Here is a 23,579-nt window from a genome sequence, read left to right as displayed (position 1 = left end):
ATGTAAGTGTCTATATTAGCAATATTAGCCTACTATCAAAATGACTTTAAAAGTTTTATATACGTGCTATAACGAAGATAACACACAATGTAAGTGTCTATATCAGCCTACTACCAAAATGACTTTAAAAGTCTAATATAAGTGACATAATGAAGGCAACACATTATGTAAGTGTCTATATTAGCAATATTAGCCTACTATCAAAATTACTTTAAAAGTCTTATATACGTGCTATAATGAAGGCAACACACAATGTGTCTATATTAGCCTACTACCAAAATGACTTTAAAAGTCTAATGTAAGTGTCATAATGAAGGCAATACATTATGTAAGTGTCTATATTAGCAATATTAGCCTGCTATCAAAATTACTTTAAAAGTTTTATATACGTGCTATAATGAAGGCAACACACAATGTGTCTATATTAGCCTACTATCAAAAGGACTTTAAACGTCTAATGTAAGTGTCATAATGAAGGCAATACATTATGTAAGTGTCTATATTAGCAATATTAGCCTGCTATCAAAATTACTTTAAAAGTTTTATATACGTGCTATAACGAAGACAACACACAATGTAAGTGTCTATACCAGCCTACTACCAAAATGACTTTAAAAGTCTAAGTGTCATAATGAAGGCAACACATTATGTAAGTGTCTATATTAGCAATATTAGCCTACTATCAAAATGACTATAAAAGTCTTATATATGTGCTATAATGAAGACAACACACAATGTAAGTGTCTATATCAGCCTACTACCAAAATGACTTTAAAAGTCTAATATAAGTGACATAATGAAGGCAACACATTATGTAAGTGTCTATATTAGCAATATTAGCCTACTATCAAAATTACTTTAAAAGTCTTATATACGTGCTATATTGAAGACAACACACAATGTAAGTGTCTATATCAGCCTACTACCAAAATGACTTTAAAAGTCTAATATAAGTTTCATAATGAAGGCAACACATTATGTAAGTGTCTATATTAGTGTACTGTCAAAATGACTTTAAAAGTCTTAGATAGATGTTACATTGAAGGCAACACATGATGTAAGTGTCTATATTAGCAATATTAGCCTACTATCAAAATTACTTTAAAAGTCTTATATACGTGCTATAATGAAGGCAACACACAATGTGTCTATATCAGCCTACTACCAAAATGACTTTAAATGTCTAATATAAGTGTCATAATGAAGGCAACACATTATGTAAGTGTCTATATTAGCCTACTACCAAAATGACTTTAAAAGTCTAATATAAGTGTCATAATAAAGGAAACACATGTAAGTGTCTATATTAGCCAACTATCAAAATGACTTTAAAAGTCTTAGATAGGTGTTATATTGAAGGCAACACATGATGTAAGTGTCTATATTAGCTATATTAGCCTACTATCAAAATGACTTTAAAAGTTTAATATGCGTGCTATAACGAAGACAACACACAGTGTAAGTGTCTATATCAGCCTACTACCAAAATGACTTTAAAAGTCTAATATAAGTGTCATAATAAAGGCAGCACATTATGTAAGTGTCCGTATTATCAACATTAGCCTACTATCAAAATGACTAAAAGTCTTAGATAGGTGTTATATTGAAGGCAACACATTATGTAAGTGTCTATATTAGCCTACTATCAAAATGACTTTAAAAGTCTTAGATAGGTGTTATATTGAAGGCAACACAGGATGTAAGTGTTTATATTAGCCAACTATCAAAATGACTCTGTCTTTTTTAAGTGTTATAATGAAGGCAACACATGATGTAAGTGTTTATATTAGCCTACTATCAAAATTACTTCAAAGGTCTTCTATAAGTGTTATACTGAAGGCAACACATGATGTGTCTATATTAGCTATATTAGCATACTGTCACAATGACTTTATACATTTCTTATATAAGTGTTTTAAGGAAGGCAACACATGGTGTAAGTTTCTATATTAGCCTACTATCAAAATGACTTTAAAAGTCTTATAAAAGTATTACAATGAAGACAACACATTATGTAAGTGTCTATATTAGCCTACTATCAAAATTACTTTAAAAGTTTTGTATAAGTGTTATAATGAAGGCAACACATGACATAAGTGTCTATATGAGCTACATTAGCCTACTATCAAAATGACGTTAAAAGTCTTATATAAGTGTTACAATGAAGAGAACACGTTATGTAAGTGTCTGTATTAGCCTACTATCAAAATGACTTTAAAAGCCTTATGAGTTTTACAATGAATGCAACACATGATGTAAATGTCCTTATTATCAACATTAGCCGACTATCAAAATGACTTTAAAAGTGTAATATGTTAAAACGAAGACAACACAATTTGTAAGTGTTTATATTACCTATATTAGCCTACTGTCAAAATGACTCTAAAAGTGTTATATAAGTGTTATAATGAAGGCAACACATGATGTAAGTGTTTATATTAGCCTACTACCAAAATGACTTTAAAAGTCTAATATAAGTGTCATAATAAAGGCAACACATTATGTAAGTGTCTATATTAGCTATATAAGCCTACTATCAAAATTACTTTAACAGTCTTATATGAGTGTTACAATGAAGGCATCACATGATGTGTCTATATTAGCCTACTATCAAAATGACTTTAAAAACCTTATATAAGTGTTATAATAAAGGCAACACATGATGTGTTTATATTAGTGTACTATCAAAATGACTTTAAAAGTCTTGTAAAAGTGTTATAATGAAGGCAACACATGATGTTAGTGTCTACATTAGCTATATTAGCCTACTATCAAAATGACTTTAAAAGTCTTATACAAGGGTTTTAATGAAGGCAACACATGGTGTAAGTGTCTATATTAGCCTACTATCAAAATGACTTTAAAAGTCTTATAAAAGTATTACAATGAAGACAACACATTATGTAAGTGTCTATACTAGCCTACTATCAAACGGACTTTAAAAGTTATATATAAGTGTTAAAATGAAGGCAACACATGACGTAAGTGTCTATACAAGCTACATTAGCCTATTATCAAAATTACGTTAAAAGTCTTATATAAGTGTTAGAATGAAGACAACACGATATGTAAGTGTCTATATTAGCCTACTATCAAAATTACTTTAAAAGCTTAATATGAGTTTTATAATGAAGGCAACACGTGTCTAAATTATCTACATTAGCCGACTATTAAAATGACTTTTCAAGTGTAATATGTTAAACGAAGACGACACAATTTGTAAGTGTTTATATTACCTATATTAGCCTACTATCAAAATGACTTTAAAAGTATTACAATGAAGACAACACATTATGTAAGTGTCTATATTAGCCTACTATCAAACGGACTTTAAAAGTTATCTATAAGTGTTAAAATGAAGGCAACACATGACGTAAGTGTCTATATAAGCTACATTAGCCTATTATCAAAATTACGTTAAAAGTCTTATATAAGTGTTAGAATGAAGACAACACAATATGTAAGTGTCTATATTAGCCTACTATCAAAATTACTTTAAAAGCTTTATATGAGTTTTATAATGAAGGCAACACGTGTCTAAATTATCTACATTAGCCGACTATTAAAATGACTTTTCAAGTGTTATATACATGTTAAAATGAAGACAACATATTTTGTAAGTGTTTATATTACCTATATTAGCCTACTATCAGAATGACTTAAAAAGCATCATATAAGTGTTATAATGAAGGCAACACATGACGTGTCTATATTAGCCTACTATCAAAATGACTTCAAAAGCCTTATATAAGTGTTATAATGAAGGAAACAAATGATGTTAGTGTCTATATTAGCTATATTAGCCTTCTATCAACATTGACTTTAAAAGTCTTGTAGAAGTGTTACAATGAAGGCAACGCATTATGTAAGTGTCCATATTGGCCTACTATAAGTGTTATACTGAAGGCAACACATAATGTGTCTATATTAGCTAGATTAGCCTACTATCAAAATGACTAATAGTCTCATATAAGTGTTAATGAACGCAACACATAATGTAAGTGTCTATATTGGCCTACTATCAAAATTACTTTCAAAGCCTTGTATAAGTGTTATAATGAAGACAACACATGATGTAAGTGTCTCTATTAGCCTGCTATCATCCATCCATTTCCTACCGCTTGTCCTTTTTGAGGTTGCGGGGGGTGCTGGAGCCTATCTCAGCTGCATACTATCAAAATGACTTTAAAAGTCCTATAAGTGTTATAATGAAGACAACACACAGGGTAAGTGTATATATTAGCTATATTAGCCTAATATCAAAATGACTATGTGTCACAGGCTAACGCAAATTTTAATATCTTGATATTTTTAGGCCATATCGCGATACACAATATATATCTTGATATTTTGCCTAAGCCTTGAATGAATACTTGATGCATATAATCACAGCAGTATGATGATTCTATGTGTCTACATTAAAACATTCTTATTCATACTGCATTAATATATGCTACTTTTAAACTTTCATGCAGAGAAGGAAATCACAACTAAATCATTGACCAAAACTGTATTTGTTAAACAGTTATTAAGCAGTGACACAAACATTCATGTCATTTCAAAACAGAAAGTGCAAGATTGTCAGAGACATTTTAAAACAAGTCATTAGTGCACTTTTGTGCATGATGTCATTAATATGACATGTCAAAACAACACTAAATTAAAGTGCACTTTTTGTACAGAACGCCACTACAATAGTTTAAAACAAATAAAGTGCACTTTTGTGCATGATGTCACACATGATATTTCAATAACTGTCAAATAAAAATGAGCTGCATAACAGGAAATCAAACAGTGTATGTCCTTCACTATGTGGTAGGTTAATGCGGACATTATCTCCTTTAGTTGTTGACAATTTTTTTCATACGGTGTTTATCTGGAAATGTTTGCTTCGGCATTTTGATAGTGTGGGCGTGTGTCACCGAATGGAGATGTTGACATGCGGAGTAAGCACTCTTCATTCTCTAGCAGGTGACTTTTCAAATGATGCTACATATTAGCAGTAATGCTACTTTTTGTAGCAACGCTTTTGCCCCACACTTGACAAATTACGGTTGTCTGTTCGACATATTCCCACTTGAAGCCAAACCACTGCCAGACGATGGACCCCCTGCTGTTTTTATTGGGAATGAATTCTTCCTGCATTTGTTACCGGATTTGCGCATGTTTTCTCTCGTATTATCACTCGCACGGCTCCGCTAGCATCACAGCTAACGTTACCCATGCTGCTACCTCTGCTCTGCAAGGGCGTATACGTATGTGACATATGTAAGAAGGTGTGCTTGCTGTCTGTGAGAAGGAGAGACAAGAAAGAGTGAGAAGAGCCTGTAGTGTAATGCCCGCAGCTAAAAGCAACTGTGTTAGAACGTATACTCGTATATCACAATATAGTCATTTTCTATATCGCACAGAGACAAACCCGCGATATATCGAGTATATCCCAGCCCAGCCCTACTTCCCACTATGAAGTCGTTTAGTACTGTTTTTGTACACCACAGCCATATAAATAAGACTGCAATCACATAATAGATTTCTTTAACAAATAATTAGCGTTTTTGTCATTGAAATGTCAGAAGCATGTGGTCTTTATTAGACATGTATATTGGATGTTGAGGCCAGTGAGTGTATATCGACTCAGTCCAAATGATATACCCGGAATAAGAAACTCCACTAAAATTTTATTTTTTCTTACCATGAATTGATTTAGTCAATTAATGGCTTAATTCGGGTGTTACCATTTAGTGGTCAATTGTACGGAATATGTACTGAACTGTGCAATCTACTAAAAAAAGTTTCAATCAATCAATCAATTTCAAAAGTCTAATATATATGCAACTCTCTTCCCTGCAGAATATAACTTTGATGAATATGACAAACCTGGAACTGAGCGTTCACGCAGGAGAAGAGGTGAAGATGACGATCTGGACAGGTATGTCAACTACCTCTACTCACATCACTGTCTATTTATTGACCGTGTCGGTTTGGTGTTTTGTTTTTAAAAGCTTCAATTGCTTGTGAATACACGTTTTCTCTCTACCGATGGTATTATGTAGTTGATTAGTTTCAGACATGTCTGAACGTTGCATTTCTCTGGAATTGGGATACTGGTACCAAAATATTGCTATCCGAACAACCCTACGCTGGATTCATGGTCAAATTTCCTGGTTCTAGCAGTGCTATGCTTCACCAAGTCAGCTTCACTCTCAGTTACGCTTTGAAGATTTTTTTTCTTGCATTCAATGAAAGTCAAAATAAAAGCCACCACACTTTGAAACTAAGGGTTTTTCTACGTGAAAGCAAATAAAAGTAATACACGGGCAGCACAGTGCATAGGGTTAGTGCATGTGCCTCACAATACGAAGGTCCTGAGTTCAACCCCGGGCTCGGAATCTTTCTGTGTGGAGTTTGCATGTTCTCCCCGGGACTACGTGGGTTCCCTCCGGGTACTCCAGCGTACTCACACCTCCAAAGACATGCACCTGGGGATAGGTTGATTGGCAACACTAAATTGGCCCCAGTGTGTGAATGTGAGTGTAAATGCTGTCTGTCTATCTCTGTTGGCCCCGCGATGCAGTGGCGACTTGTCCAGGGTGTACCTCGCCTTCCGCCCGAATGCATCTGAGATAGGCTCCAGCACCCCCCGCGACCCAAAAAGGGACAAGCGGTAGAAAATGAATGGACAATGTATTATAGCATTCAGCAAAAGTCAGGCGCTCTCTTTAAGTTTTATTGCCAATCTTGTGCTAACAACAGGCTCAATTCCGAGATGTATTCCACACTAGTCTGACGTTGTGCTTCACTCCCAGCAGACACACAGCACGCATAGAAATCATTGATGGGTGTTTTGGAGATTCTTTACAGCTCTTTATGGGCACAATAGACTCAATGACATAATGACACCCATTATCTTCATTGTTAGCCAATTTTTGCTTGTGTTTATTCGTTAGAATGCATAAAAAAGTAAAAACACGAGTGCTTGTCTCACATTACGGTGGCGAATGCCCGCAGCTAAAAGCAATTGCATTAGAATGTATATAATATCACGAATCACGATATAGTCATTTTCTATATCGCACAGAGACTAACTCGCGATATATCGAGTATATCGATAAATCGCCCAACCCTAGTTGAGAATACTCAGATTACTTTTTTTTGTAAGTAGTAATGTATTGTTTCTTCTTATAAAGTAATTAGCCGTTACCCTGTCAAAGCAGTTTTGGTTAATCTTGCTCATTGACGTTAGGTTTATAGCCTCACGCTTGTGCACAGGTGTAGACGGAGCTTCTACTTGCTCACTGTTCAGTTTGAAACTACTCTTCAGCCAACCAGTAGCAAACCAATTTGGGCCACACGGGCTCTGGGGAGAGGCACTTAGCTAAACACTTGACACACCTAGCAGCTAAGTCGCTAAAAGGAACTGAACAACATAAACAGAGGAGATAAAGTCTCTCCAAGGAGAGATATAGGTTCTCAAGCAAATTGCTGTATGTGTAAATAAAGATGTAGTCACTCACCAATAACCAAATGCAGTCAGTGACCAAAGCACTGCATCCCTCTGCACTGTAGCCGCAATATTCTTTTGAGAAGTTTGTTGTTGTGCGTCTAAGAAGCCTACGTAAACACGCAAGGGACAGGGTTAAGCCAAGAAGAATGAAAGCAGACAATGCCCTGTGCTGTGCCCGTCACACGCAGAGAAGAGCAAACGGCCGTAAAAAAGGCAGCATCAAAAGATATCGATATGGCAGCATTGTCTCATGTAGGGCTTGACGATCAATCAAAATCGAATCGACATCGAGGTTTTAATTAGTGCTGTAAATAACCGCAAGAGGCTGATTTTTTTTTTTCTCGTCCGTCACAGGCATTTGAGTGACAGACATGTTTGGGAATCATAATTGAGCCTGGCGTTTGTTCGTCTCTCACTTCAAACAGGAAGAAAGACGTCTTTCTTTGTGCATCGCTCTATCACCTGAGCACGTTTATTTTACAGTGGAATTAATTAACAATTAATATTTGTCTCGGCAAAGACAAGAGCGGGCTGCCGCCAACACACATACAGTACAGAGAGTCTCGCGACCAGCCAGTGAGAAGTGCCGCAAAGTAACACGAATAAGTAGGAAGAAGATTATAAAGCCAAATGTCCATCCATCCATCATCTTCCGCTTATCCGAGGTCGGGTCGCGGGGGCAGCAGCCAAAGCAGGGAATCCCAGACTTCCCTCTCTCCAGCCACTTCGTGTAGCTCTTTCCGGGGGATCCCGAGACGTTCCCAGGCCAGCCGGGAGACATAGTCTTCCCAATGTGTCCTGGGTCTTCCCCATGGCCTCCTACCGGTTGGACGTGCCCTAAACACCTCCCTAGGGAGGCGTTCGGCTGGCATCCTGACCAGATGCCCGAGCCACCTCATCTGGCTCCTCTCGATGTGGAGGAGCAGCGGCTTTATTTTGAGCTCCTCTCGGATGGCAGAGCTTCTCACCCTATCTCTAAGGGAGAGCCCCGCCACACGGCGGAGGAAACTCATTTCGGCCGCTTGTACCCATGATCTTATCCTTTCGGTCATGACCCAAAGCTCATGACCATAGGTGAGGATGGGAACGTAGATCGACCGGTAAATTGAGAGCTTTGCCTTCGGGCTCAGCTCCTTCTTCACCACAACGGACAAAGTCCGCATTACTGAAGACGCCGCACCGATCCGCCTGTCGATCTCACGATCCACTCTTCCCTCACTCGTGAACAAGACTCCTAGGTACTTGAACTCCTCCACTTGGGGCAGGGTCTCCTCCCCAACCTGAAGATGGCACTCCACCCTTTTCCGGCCGAGAACCATGGACTCTGACTTGGTGGTGCTGATTCTCATTCTGGTCGCTTCACACTCTGCTGCGAACCGATCCAGTGAGAGCTGAAGATCCCGGCCAGATGAAGCCATCAGGACCACATCCTCCGCAAAAAGCAGAGACTTAATCCCAAACGGAACCCCTCAACGCCTTGACTGCGCCTAGAGATTCTGTCCATAAAAGTTATAAACAGAATCAGTGACAAAGGACAGCCTTGGCCAAATGTCCCGTTGTGGTATTTCAGCTTCAAATTGCATGGGCAATATAAGGCCATCAGCACAGACAAACGAGCAAGAATGCCATCGTGATCCCGTGATAACAAGAAACGAAAAGACAACGTCCGAGCCTATTTTTCCAACTGGGGTAAAAAATTAACTTAAAGATATTCGACGTCTATTCAGGTAAATTTTTTGCTTACAGAAATGAGTCCATTTTGTTTTTTGTTTGTTTAAAAAAGACTCCAAACTTTGCTCTATGGGCATCAATGCGGTAAAATGACACATGCTATTTGTTAATCATTAGTCAGCCATTATAGGCAAGCGGCAATTAACCCTTTCAAATTTATTTTGGCCTGACCAATAAAGCAACTTCTGCTGTTTCCGCAATAACTACTGCCACCGCAAAAAAGTCAGTCTTGTGAGCCAATTCACTAGATGGTAACAGTTTATTTAAACGTGTAATTATTCAATGTTGTTGTCAGATGCTTCCAAGTTTGTGTATACGGTACATGTATTTGTATTGAACCGTTTCGGTTCCGTGCAGAAGTGTACCGAACAAGTTTCCACACGGACATATTAAGTAGCGTAAACAATACTCAAAATGCCAGACATTTGAGGCATTTAACAAACTCTGCCCTGACAGCTCAGCAAAAGAGGACATGTCGTCCCACTGGGTCATTATTGTCACCGATGTCCCACTGGGTGTGAGTTTTCCTTGCCCTTATGTGGGCCTACCGAGGATGTCGTGGTGGTTTGTGCAGCCCTTTGAGACACTAGTGATTTAGGGCTATATAAGTAAACATTGATTGATTGATTGATTGATGTCCGGTGAAAAGAGGACGTATGGTTAGTCTATCCTAACCCGGTCGCTGCTTGCATGCTAGCAAAAGAGGACATGTCCGGTGCTACAAGCGACCGGGCTAGGATAGACTGACCATACGTCCTCTTTTTACCGGACATGTCCTCTTTTGCGGGCCTGTCCAGGCGGAGTTTCTTTAAATGCCTCAAATGTCCGGCATTTTGACTTATGGTTGCGTGTATTAACAATGTACGTTCAGGGTTAAGAAGGGGTTAAAAACAAAACAAATTGTGCGTGCAGCAGCAGCATTCATGAGGGAGGGGCAGAGAGCGAGAGAGTTATGATAAACGCGCATGCGTCTCCAGGCTCTGCTTTTTATCCATTGATTTATCAGATTTACCGTATTTTTCGGAGTATAAGTCACTCCGGAGAATAAGTCGCACCTGCCGAAAATGCATAATAAAGAAGGAAAATAACATATATAAAGTAGCACTGAAGTATAAGTCGCATTTTTGGGGGAAATTTATTTGATGAAACCCAACACCAAGAATAGACATTTGAAAGGCAACTTAAAATAAATAAAGAATAGTGAACAACAGGTGAATAAGTGTATGTTATATGAGGCATAAATAACCAACTGAGAAGGTTCCTGGTATGTTAACATAACATATTATGGTAAGAGTCATTCAAATAACTATAACATCTAGAACATGCGATACGTTTACCAAACAATCTGTCAATCCTAATCTCTAAATCCCATGAAATCTTATACGTCTAGTCTCTTACGCGAATGAGCTAAAGAATATTACTTGATATTTTACGGTAATGTGTTAATAATTTCAAACATAAGTCGTTCCTGAGTATAAGTCGCACCCCTGGCCAAACTATGAAAAAAACTGCGACTTATAGTCCGAAAAATACAGTAATTTTTTATTATCTATAGCAGGGGTGTCAAAAGTGTGCCCCGGGTGCCATTTGCGGCCCACAGCTAATGTTTTAAGGGCCCACGGCACATTTTAAAAATACTATTAAAATAAACAAAAACATAAGAAAAGTAAAAAAAAAAAAGCTTGAAGGTTAAATGTAATTTAGAAAAAGTTGCAATGTTGGCTAATAAAACAAAGCTGTTTTTTTTTTTCAAACTGTCATTGCTCAAAACATAATATTGAATCAAAATCAATGTTATTATGAATTATTGACCTATCCAAGGTTCCCATTACTTCACATCAAATATTCCACTAAGAAAATATTTTTGGTGGAAGATTTTGCAAATTTGGTAAATAAATAACCAAAAAATGTATATTTTGTTGTTTTCTTACTGTACCGAAAATTAACCGAACCGTGACCTCCAAACCGAGATACCTACTGAACCGAAATTTTTGTGTACCGTTACACCCCTAAAATATAGACAGTTGTAATCTTTTGACTAAATGTAACAACCATCCGGGTAGGAAATGGCATTACATTTTTTTAAGTGGCATTGAAAACCGCATTACAAAGCATTACATTGGATTTGCTAAAACCTATAGAAACCTTACTGTAATAAACATTTGTTAAATATATCATTACTAAAGTGAAACTGTATTTTTAATCATATAGCAAAGTTCCTGTTATGTGTCTGCATGCATCTCTTATGGTTTGTATTTCTCCCTAAAAGTGACTTGGAAGAGGATTTACTGGGGGAAGATTCACCGTCGGGTAAAAGGGTAAGACGATACACAGTATTGATGGAAATTCATTTTCTAATGCCCCGCATCCCTCGCCTGTAACTGGTCAGTCCAAAAAAATGGCTTAAAATGTATTTCCCCATGTTTTTTAGAGCCTTTCTGAAGATGAAGACGAGGAGCTCACCGATGCACTTCTTCAAAGTGATGAGGATGATCTTATGAGGTAAACAATTACTCTGTCCATGATGCAAACAGGTTGATGGATAACATGATTATTCCAAGAAAGACAAATTCCATGGTTTGGATTTAAGAAACTTTAATGCTCTTTGCAGAGAATACACGTATCCTCTTTTCTTTCTCTTTTCCTATTTTTGTAAAACTGTAAAAAAATATATATTTTAAAGAAACACTGCAAAATGAATTCCCATGCATGTATGCTGCATGGCATCACTACACACATACAAATACAACCCACACAATTGCATGTAAACAAATGCTCAAACTTATGTAAATAGCTGTACATAAATAACCCGACAAAATATTCACAAGGTTACGAACTTACACATGAAATATGATTTCCATGTGAAAGAGTTAACAATGTAAACACAGCACGGGCTGATATATGCAGTAACTGAGGAGGGGGAGAGACAGAAAACATTGCTTTCCTAAAAGAGTAAGGTAATTAAAAAAAAGAGACCGGCTAATTAGCAGCAAGCTGAACAGAAAGCAAGCTAACGTCACACAGCAGTATTCCCACAGTTACAAAGTCATACGTCCATATGACTGTCATCAAACAGGCACAACGTGTTAAGGAACAACAAACAGGAGCTCTGACACACGTGAAAGTCTCCTGTGTTTCAGCTTGTGCGCCTCTGACTGCTTTACGGATACCACAAGAAGTTAGACAAGGGAGAAAACTACTTTTAAAATTGAAGTATTATCTCATTCCCTGATCAGAATTACATCAGAATTACATCAGAATTACCATTTATTTGGTTTTACCAGAATGGCGCACAGAGCTAGAAATTGTGCCTGTAGACAACCACTATGTACCATAATTGTCCTGTACATTATGCTCATCAATTACAACCACAATAGTGTGGTTAATTTTTTTTAATTGATTAATGTTTTAGTTGTTTTGAAATCATTTATGGTCTTATTTTTATTTAAAAAAAAACATTGTCAGGCCAATACAGATCACTTTTTACTTTCCAGCCCGATACCAATAATCAATTACCGTATTTCCCGCGCTATAAGCCGCCCCGTGTTGTAAGCCGCACCTTCAATGAATGGCATATTTGAATGAATGGTTTATTTTGAGCCATGTAAACAAAACAAGAGAATGACATAAAATACAAAAGAAATAATACATTATTTTTACACCTACATTGAAAACATTACATGTGACTAATCTTTTGTAGATGTCAAGATTGGCTCAAAAGGGAGTGGGAAGAAGTAAACTTATTAGGTCCCAGCCCTATACATATACAATATATATATACAATATATAATACAATAATATATATAATATAATTCAATTCAGTGGTTGCTGCTATATATTGTCTATATTAAATACATTTAAATTCACACACACTTACATATATACATATGTACACACACATATGTACACAACACACACATATATACAATTTATATATATATATATATATATATACACACACATACATACATAATCACATACATACACACATGCATATACCCAAAATACACACATATCCATCACACACACACACACACACACACCTATATAAATACTATAAATATAATAGTATATATAATATACACTTTTGTCTAAATATTATTAACAGTTTATGAGTGAGTAAAGGTGTTTTGTGCTGCTATGCATTTTGCATTTGCTTGTCTGATTTGAGATTTTTTTGGTTGCAGCCTTTATCCAATATTACTGCAATATATCTGCACCTTATTGATTTTTTTTATCCCGCACTACCATGAGATAATCAACGATATTTTGTTCTTATCTCCACTGTAAAGTTCAAATTTGAATGACATTTAAAATGATGTCCAGTCCATTACTTATAGGGGAACTGCCCTTTTTTTGCCTATCATTCAGTCTTTATGCAGAACAACCACACATTTTTCATTTGTCGGTGCTTTCTAAAAAGTAAATAAATGCAATCAAATGTCTGCTTACAATGGGCCTGTGAGAGTCGCTCTATTCTGTCTATAAGGCGCTTAAACATCCAAACACCTCCGGCGTGGCGCAGTGGAAGAGTGGCCGTGTGCAACCCGAGGGTCCCTGGTTCAATCCCCACCTAGTACCAACCTCGTCACGTCCGTTGTGTCCTTGGGCAAGACACTTCACCCTTGCTCCTGATGGGTGCTGGTTAGCGCCTTGCACGGCAGCTCCCTCCATCAGTGTGTGAATGGGTCAATGTGGAAGTAGTGTCAAAACGCTTTAAGTACCTTGAAGGTAGAAAAGCGCTATACAAGTACAACCCATTTATCATTTATTTATGGTGCCTATGGGAACAAGCGTTCATTTTGACTGTAATATTAGTGGTTAATAGTGGATCTGTGGCTGTGGAGCTACTGCCCCTGATTAAAAACTTTGTTAACCTATAAGCCGCACCGGGTCATAAGCCGCGCCCACGCCGCGCTAGAGGGAATGTCAAAAAAACAGTCAGATAGGTCAGTCAAACTTTAATAATACAAACCAGTGTGCAAATGTGCAATCACAACAATAGTAACACTCAAAATAATGCAGAGCAATAGCAACATCAATAACTCAACGTTGCTCGAACTTTAATGTCACAGCACACAAAATAAACATTTAAAGATCACTTTCAGAAGTTATTCCTCATCCATAAATCCCTCGAATTCTTCTTCTTCGGTGTCTGAATTGAATAATTGGGCGAATACGGCATCCAAAATGGCGGGTTCCGTCTCGTCGAAGTCATTAGAGTCAGTGTCGGATCTTTTTTTCAGCTATCTTGTTTTTACAATATGCGCGGAAAGTAGCCAGCTTTTCTTGAAAGTCTTTTGGCAGTTGCTGTGAAATAGTAGTCCGTGTGCGGATGGAGAGATTGCGTCTTTCCATGAACCGGAAACACCAAGAAGCACCACATTTAAAATCCTCTAAGTGAAGTTCGCATGCTAGCGCTGTTGCCTTCATTCAAATAGTGATGGTACTGACACTTCTGCTTGCTGCTCTCTGCTCAACAACCCACTGTTCCAGTTTGTCCTCCAACTGTTGCCATCTTGCTTTGTTCCCTCGGAAACTCTGTGTTGTCTTCTTTACTTGGCGCAAGTCATCTTGTTGCTTCCTCCACCTACGCACCATTGATTCATTTATGTTCAATTCTCTCGCTGCTGCTCTATTTCCGTGTTCTTCTGCGTGACTTATTGCCTTGAGTTTGAATTCTGCGTTATACGCGTGTCTTTTAGTAGGAGCCACTTTGTGGTCGTCAATACAAAAACACACAAATGAAATGAATCGGATTAGCCGCGCGCTTCTTCTACGGGGGCGGGTGCTTACCTACACGGTTGCGTACCATAGAAGAAGAAGCGCTTCCTCTTTCCTGGTGGGCGGGTGCTTACCGTAGAAGAAGAAGCGCTTCCTCTTCTACGCGGAAAAAAGATTGCAGCTGTTTACCGTAGTTGCGAAACCTAAACTCTATGAAAATAAATATTTATATTAATACATATATAAGGCGCACCGGGTTATAAGCCCCACTGTCACCTTTTGAGAAAATTTGTGGTTTTTAGGTGCGGCTTATAGCGCGGAAAATACGGTACCCTATTTTTCGGATTATAAATCGCTCCGGAGTATACGTCGCACCGGCCGAAAATGCATAATAAAGAAGGAAAAAACATATATATGTCGCACTGGAGTATAAGTCGCATTTTTGGGAGAAATGTATTTGATAAAATCCAACACCAAGAATAGACATTTGAAAGGCAATTTAAGATAAATAAAGAATAGTGAACCACAGGCTAAATAAGTGTACGTTATATGAGGCATAAATAACCAACTGAGAAGGTGCCTGGTATGTTAACGTAACATATTATGGTAAGAGTCATTCAAATAACCAAAACATGTAGAACATGCTATACGTTTACCAAACAATCTGTCACTCCTAATCGATAAATCCCATGAAATCTTCTTCCTCGATGTCGCTTCCAAACAACTCTGCCAACTCCAAAGGTATGCGTCGCTTCCTCTTGTCGTTTTCTGCTGCATATTTCACTACGTCCAGCTTGTAATCTGCAGTACATGATTTCCTTTTCCGTACCATTTTTGTTCAGCCCTTCTCGGTTTTTATAATTTACCGCCAACAATGTTTTTTTCTTTCTTTATTATGCATTTTTCTGCCGGTGCGACGTATACCCCGGAATGATTTATAATCCGAAAAATACGGTAGATGTGCTCTTTTTTTGTCACTCATTCGCTTTTCATCTGTTTCACCGTTAAAAGCTCAGGAATTTGCATGCACGCTGCCTTGCCTATTAACTCGTTTTTTTTAAATTAAATTTTGATATTTTTCTGATCGAGGGGAGCCATAATAAAAATCAAAATTCGATTAATTGTTCAGCCCTGTTTGGTTTTATGATAACTGAGACAGTAAAGAGTGAGGGACACAAACAGACTGGACAAGTTGGTAGAGAAGGCCAGTAACGTGGTGGGAGTGGAGCTAGACTCTCTGGCGGTGGTGTCAGAGAGGAGAAGTCTAGCAAAACTCCTAGCCATTATGGACAACACCTCCCACCCACTACACTCGGACCTTGCGGAGAGAATGAGCACGTTCAGTGGAAGGCTCAGACTCCCAAAATGTAACACGGAACGACACAGGAGGTCCTTCATACCGACAGCCATCAGACTGTATGATGCATATGTTCCTTCTTGACTGCACTTAAATGTAGAATATATGTATAATATATTTATATTATTCATATATTATGTATATAATATATGTTATATATTATTTATTATTATTATTGTTTATTGTGAGCGAACTGTGGTGCTGAATTTCCCCCAGGGATCAATAAAGTACTTTCTATTCTATTCAATTCTATTCTAAACAAAAGCCAAGGCAAAACTTTGCTGAGCACCAAAACCCTACAAAAATACTTCTGTACAACAACTCAAAATAGCTCATCTTTACATTTCCCCCCTCAAATGGTGGTGAAAGTTAGAGAAGCTTGATATGTTTTACATGTTGTGTGAACAGTCCAATTTTTGGGGTTTTCAGCGGTCCGGATGTGAGCCTCAACGCCTCATACAGCTTGGGAACGTCCCTCGTCCAGGCCTCAGACGCCAAGCTGGGCACAGACCACATGGAGGCAGGGGACGTGGAGCAGGGGGGTGACGAGGACTACACGGAGGACTACAGCCAGGATGATGTGCATGAAAACCAAGTGGATCATACTGAGGATGAAGTGCTCGACATCCAAATCAATGAGCCCTTAGACGGCGACTTTCAAGTGAGTTTTTTTGTCTTTACTGGCATGGACCCACCCCTGTCTGTCTCACTTCCTTTTGTGTATCGGAGTGGAAATCTATCTCTTCAGGAGTCTGCGTTTGGGTGTGGAAGAGGTTTAAATTGGGTATCGCCTGTTAATTTCGCTATCATGCTGACAAAGTTTGTCTTGACAGCTTTTTTGGCAGCAGGCCTCCAAATCCAAGAGCCATTGTGACCTTGGGCCTTGTATCTTTGGGGGAAATAAGAGAAGCTGCTTTGTGTTGGGGAGATGTGCTGCCAGGCCCGCAGGTTAATGTGTGTGTGGGGGGGTGGCTTTTATCAAGATCTGATAAAGCCTCATGCAGGTGAAAAGATTATTGACCTTCCTGAGGACATCCTATACACGTCTCTCATGATTGATGGTGACGCTCTCATTTGTTCTCCCACACTAAGAGGATCAACGATAAGCACTGATCCCTGTGCAAATGTCCGCTATGGTCCATTTAGCGAGGTGTCATGCTGTTTGCCACCTGACAGGTAGACACAATGTGGACCTAAGTATTGCAACACCTGCAGGAAAGTCTGCAGTCAGACTTTCTACACGTTTTAAGATTTTATTTTTTTGTCCATTTGGGAGGTCGAAGGTCACTGATGCTGGACCGAAGAGGGCTGGGCCATCCCAAAGGTGCAGAGCTGTGGTGTATTTGACAGCACTCGACAGAGCAGTTAAAAGGATGAAGCTGTTGTCTTTTGCGGGAGCATCCCAGTGCATCTATCTGATTAAGCCAGAGTGTTTGTTTTGTTCTGTGACTTTGTGCTGCCACTGTTTGGAGAGCTAATGAACGTGTTGCGTGTGTGTGTGTTTGTTTTTTTGTGCGCACGTGTGCGGATGTTTCTATTCAGCACAACCAACTAGTTAAATGGTCCTGCTTGTTTGTGACACCAGCACTGATTAGTTCGCTACTACTGATTTGTTGGGGTGTAATGGTACACAAAAATTTCGGTCCGGTACGTACCTCGGTTTAGAGGTCACGGTTCGGTTCATTTTCGGTACAGTAAGAAAACAACAAAATATACATTTTTTGTTTTATTTATTTACCAAATTTGTAAACAATGGCATAACATACATATACACACAGGGTCCATTGCCAAGGTTAATGTGGTCAACATATATGAAATAAAAACTAAATAAAATAAGGCTCAGAATGGTTTCCTAACAAAATCTTTCTACATATAAAGTGCTTTTTTTGATTGATTGATTGATTGATTGATTGATTGATTGAGACTTATATTAGTAGATTGCACAGTACAGTACATATTCCGTACAATTGACCACTGAATGCAAACACCCCAAAAAGTTTTTCAACTTGTTTAAGTCGGGGTCCACGTTCATCAACACCCCCCCGCCCCCCAGCCTGGCTAACTTGGCAATAAGAGGATATATAGGCTTATTGTTCTTCCACCATAGAAGTGGGTCAAAATCTAGTTTTTAATGCAATACAGCAACCCCCTGCGACCTCAAACGAGACAAGCGGTAGAAAATGGATAGATGGATGGATGGATGGATGGATGGATGGTCTTAAATCTGCTGCTATAAAAACATTTGTTATTGCTTCAGCCCTGCCTGACTCGCCAAGGAGAGGCTGCTTGAATGCGGTGGTGACGCTTCAAAGGGGTTAGCATGTTTGACGTGTTGGCAAAAGCGTACCCTACTGCTGCTGAACAATGTCGGCAAACCTCCGTCCTCAATTGTTGTATCACGCAGCCAAAGTGTTCCCAAACGGGAGATGTTATCGAGGCAGGAGGGTCTTCCAGCTCTGGCTTTTGCATGTTGTCCTAGCCCGGTCCTTGCTAGCCTGCTGTGTGTTGTGCCTCGCTCTGCATTATTTACACAACCTGCGGGGCGCTACCTAATATGTCCGTATGGAAACTCGTTCGGTAAACCTCCGAACCGAACCAAAACGCCCGTACCGAAACGGTTCAATACAAATACACGTACCGTTACACGCCTACTGATTTGTCATCTCTTAAAATGTCTGTGCGTTTGTGTGTGACGTTTACGGGCCTTATGTTATGATTTATTTGCAAAAAGTACATTGTTGTTGTTTTTTTTTTTTTTTTTGCTTACGCGGGCTGCAAATACTTATCGATACATTTTGTTAGGAAGAAGCTTTAATTTATATTCCGTTGCTTTGATTAACAATTTAATCAAATTTAATCTGTTCAATGGCCTTGTGGTTAGAGTGTTCGCCCTGAGATCGGTAGGTTGTGAGTAGAGCTGTGCGACATGGCCTTTTTTTATAATCTCGATATTTTTAGACCATGTCACGATACACGATATATGTCTCGATATTTTGGCCCTTTGCCTTGAATGAACACTTGATGCATATAATCACAGCAGTATAATGATTCTATGTGTCTACATTAAAACAAGAAGGTAAAAAAACTAATTAAAACAAACTGGAAAACTGAATTTAGTTTTTATATTGCTATTGTTATTTGAATTTAATCAAAATTATCGTGATTATTTTTTTTTTGCCATAATTGTCCCCTTCTAAATTTGATGATCGATTATTAATGTTTACTAATCGATTATATAATCCAGTGTTTTTCAACCACTGTGCCGTGCGATACAGTCTGGTGTGCCGTGGGAGATTATCTAATTTCACCTATTTGGGTTAAAAAGATTTTTTTGCAAACCAGTAAATATAGTCTGCAAATGATGTGTTGTTGTTGAGTGTCGGTGCAGAGTAAGTATGCAATACTCTTCCATATCAGTAGGTGGCGGCCAGTAGCTAATTGCTTTATAGATGTCGGAAACAGTGGAAGGCAGGTTGCAGGTAAAAAAGTGTCTAATGCCTAAACCAAAAATAAACAAAAGGTGATTGCCCCTAAGAAAAGGGATTGAAGCTTAGGCGAGGCTATGCAGAATGAAACTAAAACTGAACTGGCTACAAAGTAAAGAAAAACAGAATGCTGGACGACAGCAAAGACTTACAGTGGAGGAGAGACAGCGTCCACAAAGTACCTCCGAACATGACCTGACAACAATGTCCCCACAAAGAAGGATAAAAACAACTGAAATATTCTTGATTGCTACAACAAAGTAGGTGCGGGGAATATCGCTCAAAGAAGACATGAAACTGCTACAGGAAAATACCAAAAATAAGAGAAAAAGCCACCAAATTAGGAGCGCAAGACAAGAATTATAACACTACACACAGGAAAAGAGCAAAAAAGTCCAACAAGTCACGGCGTGATGTGACAGGTGGTGACAGTACACCTACTTTGAGACAAGAGCTATAGTGATGCATCCTTTGTTGTGGTTTAAGGTCATATAAAACAACTCTTTACTGTCCACTGAGTTTCATTTTTTAATGATTATACTGGTGGTGCGCCTCCGAAATTTTGCCAACGTAAAAGTTGTGCGTTGGCTCAAAAAAGGTTGAAAAACACTGTTATAATCGACCGAATTGCGATGAATGTAAAAATCTATTATTTTTCCTCCCACCTCTTATATATATCGGTATCGCAGGAAGCTGCAATATTAATTGTAGTATAGATTTCAGGTCATATAGCCCATCCCTTTGCACACATGTTAAAAGTGCAATTTCAATGTTTGTGTTCCATATTTTTCGGACTATAAGTCGCAGTTTTTTTTATAGTTTGGCTGGGGTTGCGACTTATACTCCGGAGCGATTTATACTCCGAAAAATACGGTAATACCAAGAAGAAATAATAAAGATCGTCAGAAAAAAACGTTGTTGTTTCAAATATCTTCAAGCATTGAGGCAATAAAGTGTTCTATATTTTTACTTAATTAATCAAACAAACAAACAGATTACTCGACTACTAAAATAATCGATAGCCGCCGCCCTATTGCCTACAGTTCTCTATATCGTGTCTAGCATTTACATCTCATTGAATTACAAATGCTGTCAGGAATAGTAATGAAGCTGTGTGCCCACTGTTATGGTAATTTACTATCAGGAGGGGGGTGGGGTTACATGGCTCTTCCCCAAAACCCTTTATATAACATTTTTATATTTGCCTCTTTGCAATTTGCAGCATTTGCCCTTTTTTTTTTTACAATGTTGAGGTTTGTATTGAGTATGCCAACATCTGATAATTTTACCATTTTGAATATCTTTGATGTCGACAGGACAATGAATACCAAACCTGCTATAATGAAGGAGCTGAGCAGGAAGTGCCCCCAGAGGGGGAGGAGTTGGGGGATCAAGATCAGCAAGCAAGAGAAGATTCTGCAGCGGGCTCTCAGGTCTTTGACACAGATGTGGTATGCCAGGAGACTCATTCCATAACTTAAAGCTCACACTTTGCCTTAGACTCAAACTGAGCAAATACTAAACTCTTCCTTAATGGGGACCTATGCTGATTTTAATCTACATTGAAAACACTTCCTTGTGGTCTAAATAATATATGTTGCATATGCTTTGGTGTAAATTTTGCTTCGCAGTCACATTCTTAACCCCTTTTTGGAGTGTTTGCATGATGTTCATTCGTCGAGGCGTTCCCAAGTTACAAATGGAACCACATTCAGCCCTCCCCAAAATTAGCATAATTTATCTTTTGAAAATGTACACTGTTCATTTATATCTGTAGGTTCCTGTAGAACTGCGTGGTTTGTGTTCCCACCGCATTTGCACATTCAGGCCAAAATGCATGAACCTTATGATTTGAAGTAGAGATGTCCGATAATATCGGACTGCTGTTATTATCGGCCGATAAATGCTTTAAAATGTAATATCGGAAATTATCGGTATCTGTTTCAAAAAGAAAAATTTACCAAAATGTATGACTTTTTAAACAGAGCGCCAATAAACCTTAAAGGCACAAACTTTGCGTGCCGGCCCAATCACATAATATCTACGGCTTTTCACATACACAGGTGAATGCAATCATACTTGGTCAACAGCTATACAGGTCACACTGAGGGTGGCCGTATAAACAACTTTAACACTGTTACAAATACGCGCCACACTGTGAACCCACGCCAAACAAGAATGACAAACACATTTCGGGAGAACATCCGCACTGTAACACAGCATAAACACAACAGAACAAATATCCAGAACCCCTTGCAGCACTAACTCTTCCGGGACGCTACAATATACACCTTAACCTCCTTATGCTCTCTCAGGGAGTGCATGTTCCAAATTCCAAGCTGCTGTTTTGAGGCATGTTAAAAAAAATTATGCACTTTGTGACTTCAATAATAAATATGACAGTGACATGTTGGCATTTTTTTCCCCATAACTTGAGTTGATTTGTTTTGGAAAACTTTGTTACATAGTTTAATGCATCCAGTGGGGCATCACAACAAAACTAGGCATAATAATGTGTTAATTCCACGACTGTGTATAACTGTATAGGTTGATATCGGAATCGGTGATTAACAATATCGGCAAAAAAGCCATTATCAGACATCTGTAATTCGCAAGTTCAGGACAAAATGCATGAACCTTATGATTTGATCCTATGCCATTGTTTTACACAACTATCAAACAATGTATCATTTAAAAGACATTAATCTTCATAGGTCCCCTTTAAAAACAATACAGTTGAGCCACTCATAAATTAAAATATCGGTCTGGTGGCCGATTATTAGCAGCTAATGCTAGGATGATTGAATTAATGTATGGCTAAAAAGCAAAAACATGTCTTAAAAAATTTGATCATCATTTTTTCCTCCATGAAAATGTGTCCGTAGGTTGAAAACGAAGGTGTGCCTGAAGAAAAACTAAAGGAGGACTCCGACGATGAGGAGGATGAAGACCAAGGGTCGGGCCGGATCCGTTTCAAATCCGAGAGAAAGGATGGTGGTGTTGTGCGTCTGGCTGACACAAGCACAAAGAGGAGGAATATCCCTGAAACATTAGGTAGGTACATATCGTCGTACATGTCACGTGATTCAAAAGGTCTGAATAATTGGTCTTTTCTTTCCTTCAGAACTGTCAGAGAAGGCCAAAAAAGATCTGATCGAGTTTGAGCAACAAGAACAGCAGAAGCGGCAAAACCGTTACGGGGGCCGAGGAAGAGGGAACTTTTCCAGTTTTGGAATGCACAATTTGAGAGGAGGAAACAGAGGAAGAATGAATAACCACAAGTTCCATCAGAGAGGCAACATGGGCATGCAGCAGGTAAAACTAAAGGTTATCGACTCTCTGGGATACAGTGGAGCCTTTAAGGGCGACATCAGACCGATCTAAGTCTACGAGCATGAACTGATGAAGCCTACTCGGATGAGAGGCGAAACGTCTTCTAAGGCAAATCAAACAGTCCAGTTGCGATCGATTGAATGCCCTGAGATTACAGTGACCTGGATGAATGAGAATATCCATAGACAACATTGAAGGGCGTACTCGCACTCGGCCAATCGTCTCGTGCTCAGGACCACTGAACACCACAACCTTGCAACGTTTACAGAGTGTGAGCACACTCAATCGTGCCCAGGCGCAGCTCGATTCTCCTTTTTTGACACGATTGGAGGGGGCGGTTTAAGCCGTAGCACAAATCCATGCACGTGTCATAGCGCAGTCACAGGATGACTAATGGGATCGCTCAGAGCAGAGTGTTTAATGATAACCGACGGAATTCATAACA

At 38.6% G+C, this 23,579-nt stretch overlaps 1 protein-coding gene and 1 long non-coding RNA gene across 3 annotated transcripts in view; both read left to right on the top strand.

The window, feature by feature from the left end:
• Positions 1 to 23,579, top strand: part of LOC133569713 (uncharacterized) — a 164,567-nt gene that overhangs the window by 80,841 nt on the left and 60,147 nt on the right. The window lies entirely within an intron of this gene.
• Positions 1 to 23,579, top strand: part of rbm33a (RNA binding motif protein 33a) — a 76,296-nt gene that overhangs the window by 785 nt on the left and 51,932 nt on the right. Inside the window, exons 2-8 of one of the 2 annotated variants that reach the window (XM_061922253.1) lie at positions 5,851 to 5,929; positions 11,505 to 11,553; positions 11,667 to 11,737; positions 16,746 to 16,977; positions 21,118 to 21,234; positions 22,687 to 22,855; positions 22,926 to 23,116. In XM_061922253.1, coding sequence (XP_061778237.1) covers positions 5,851 to 5,929; positions 11,505 to 11,553; positions 11,667 to 11,737; positions 16,746 to 16,977; positions 21,118 to 21,234; positions 22,687 to 22,855; positions 22,926 to 23,116 — 908 coding nt within the window. Of the gene's footprint in view, positions 1 to 5,850; positions 5,930 to 11,504; positions 11,554 to 11,666; positions 11,738 to 16,745; positions 16,978 to 21,117; positions 21,253 to 22,686; positions 22,856 to 22,925; positions 23,117 to 23,579 lie in introns of both variants that reach the window. The other variant, XM_061922252.1, reaches the window with a different exon arrangement.

Source organism: Nerophis ophidion, linkage group LG15, assembly GCF_033978795.1.
Source record: "Nerophis ophidion isolate RoL-2023_Sa linkage group LG15, RoL_Noph_v1.0, whole genome shotgun sequence".
Taxonomy (NCBI): Eukaryota; Metazoa; Chordata; class Actinopteri; order Syngnathiformes; family Syngnathidae; genus Nerophis; species Nerophis ophidion.
This window is presented reverse-complemented; position numbering and strand designations above follow the sequence as displayed.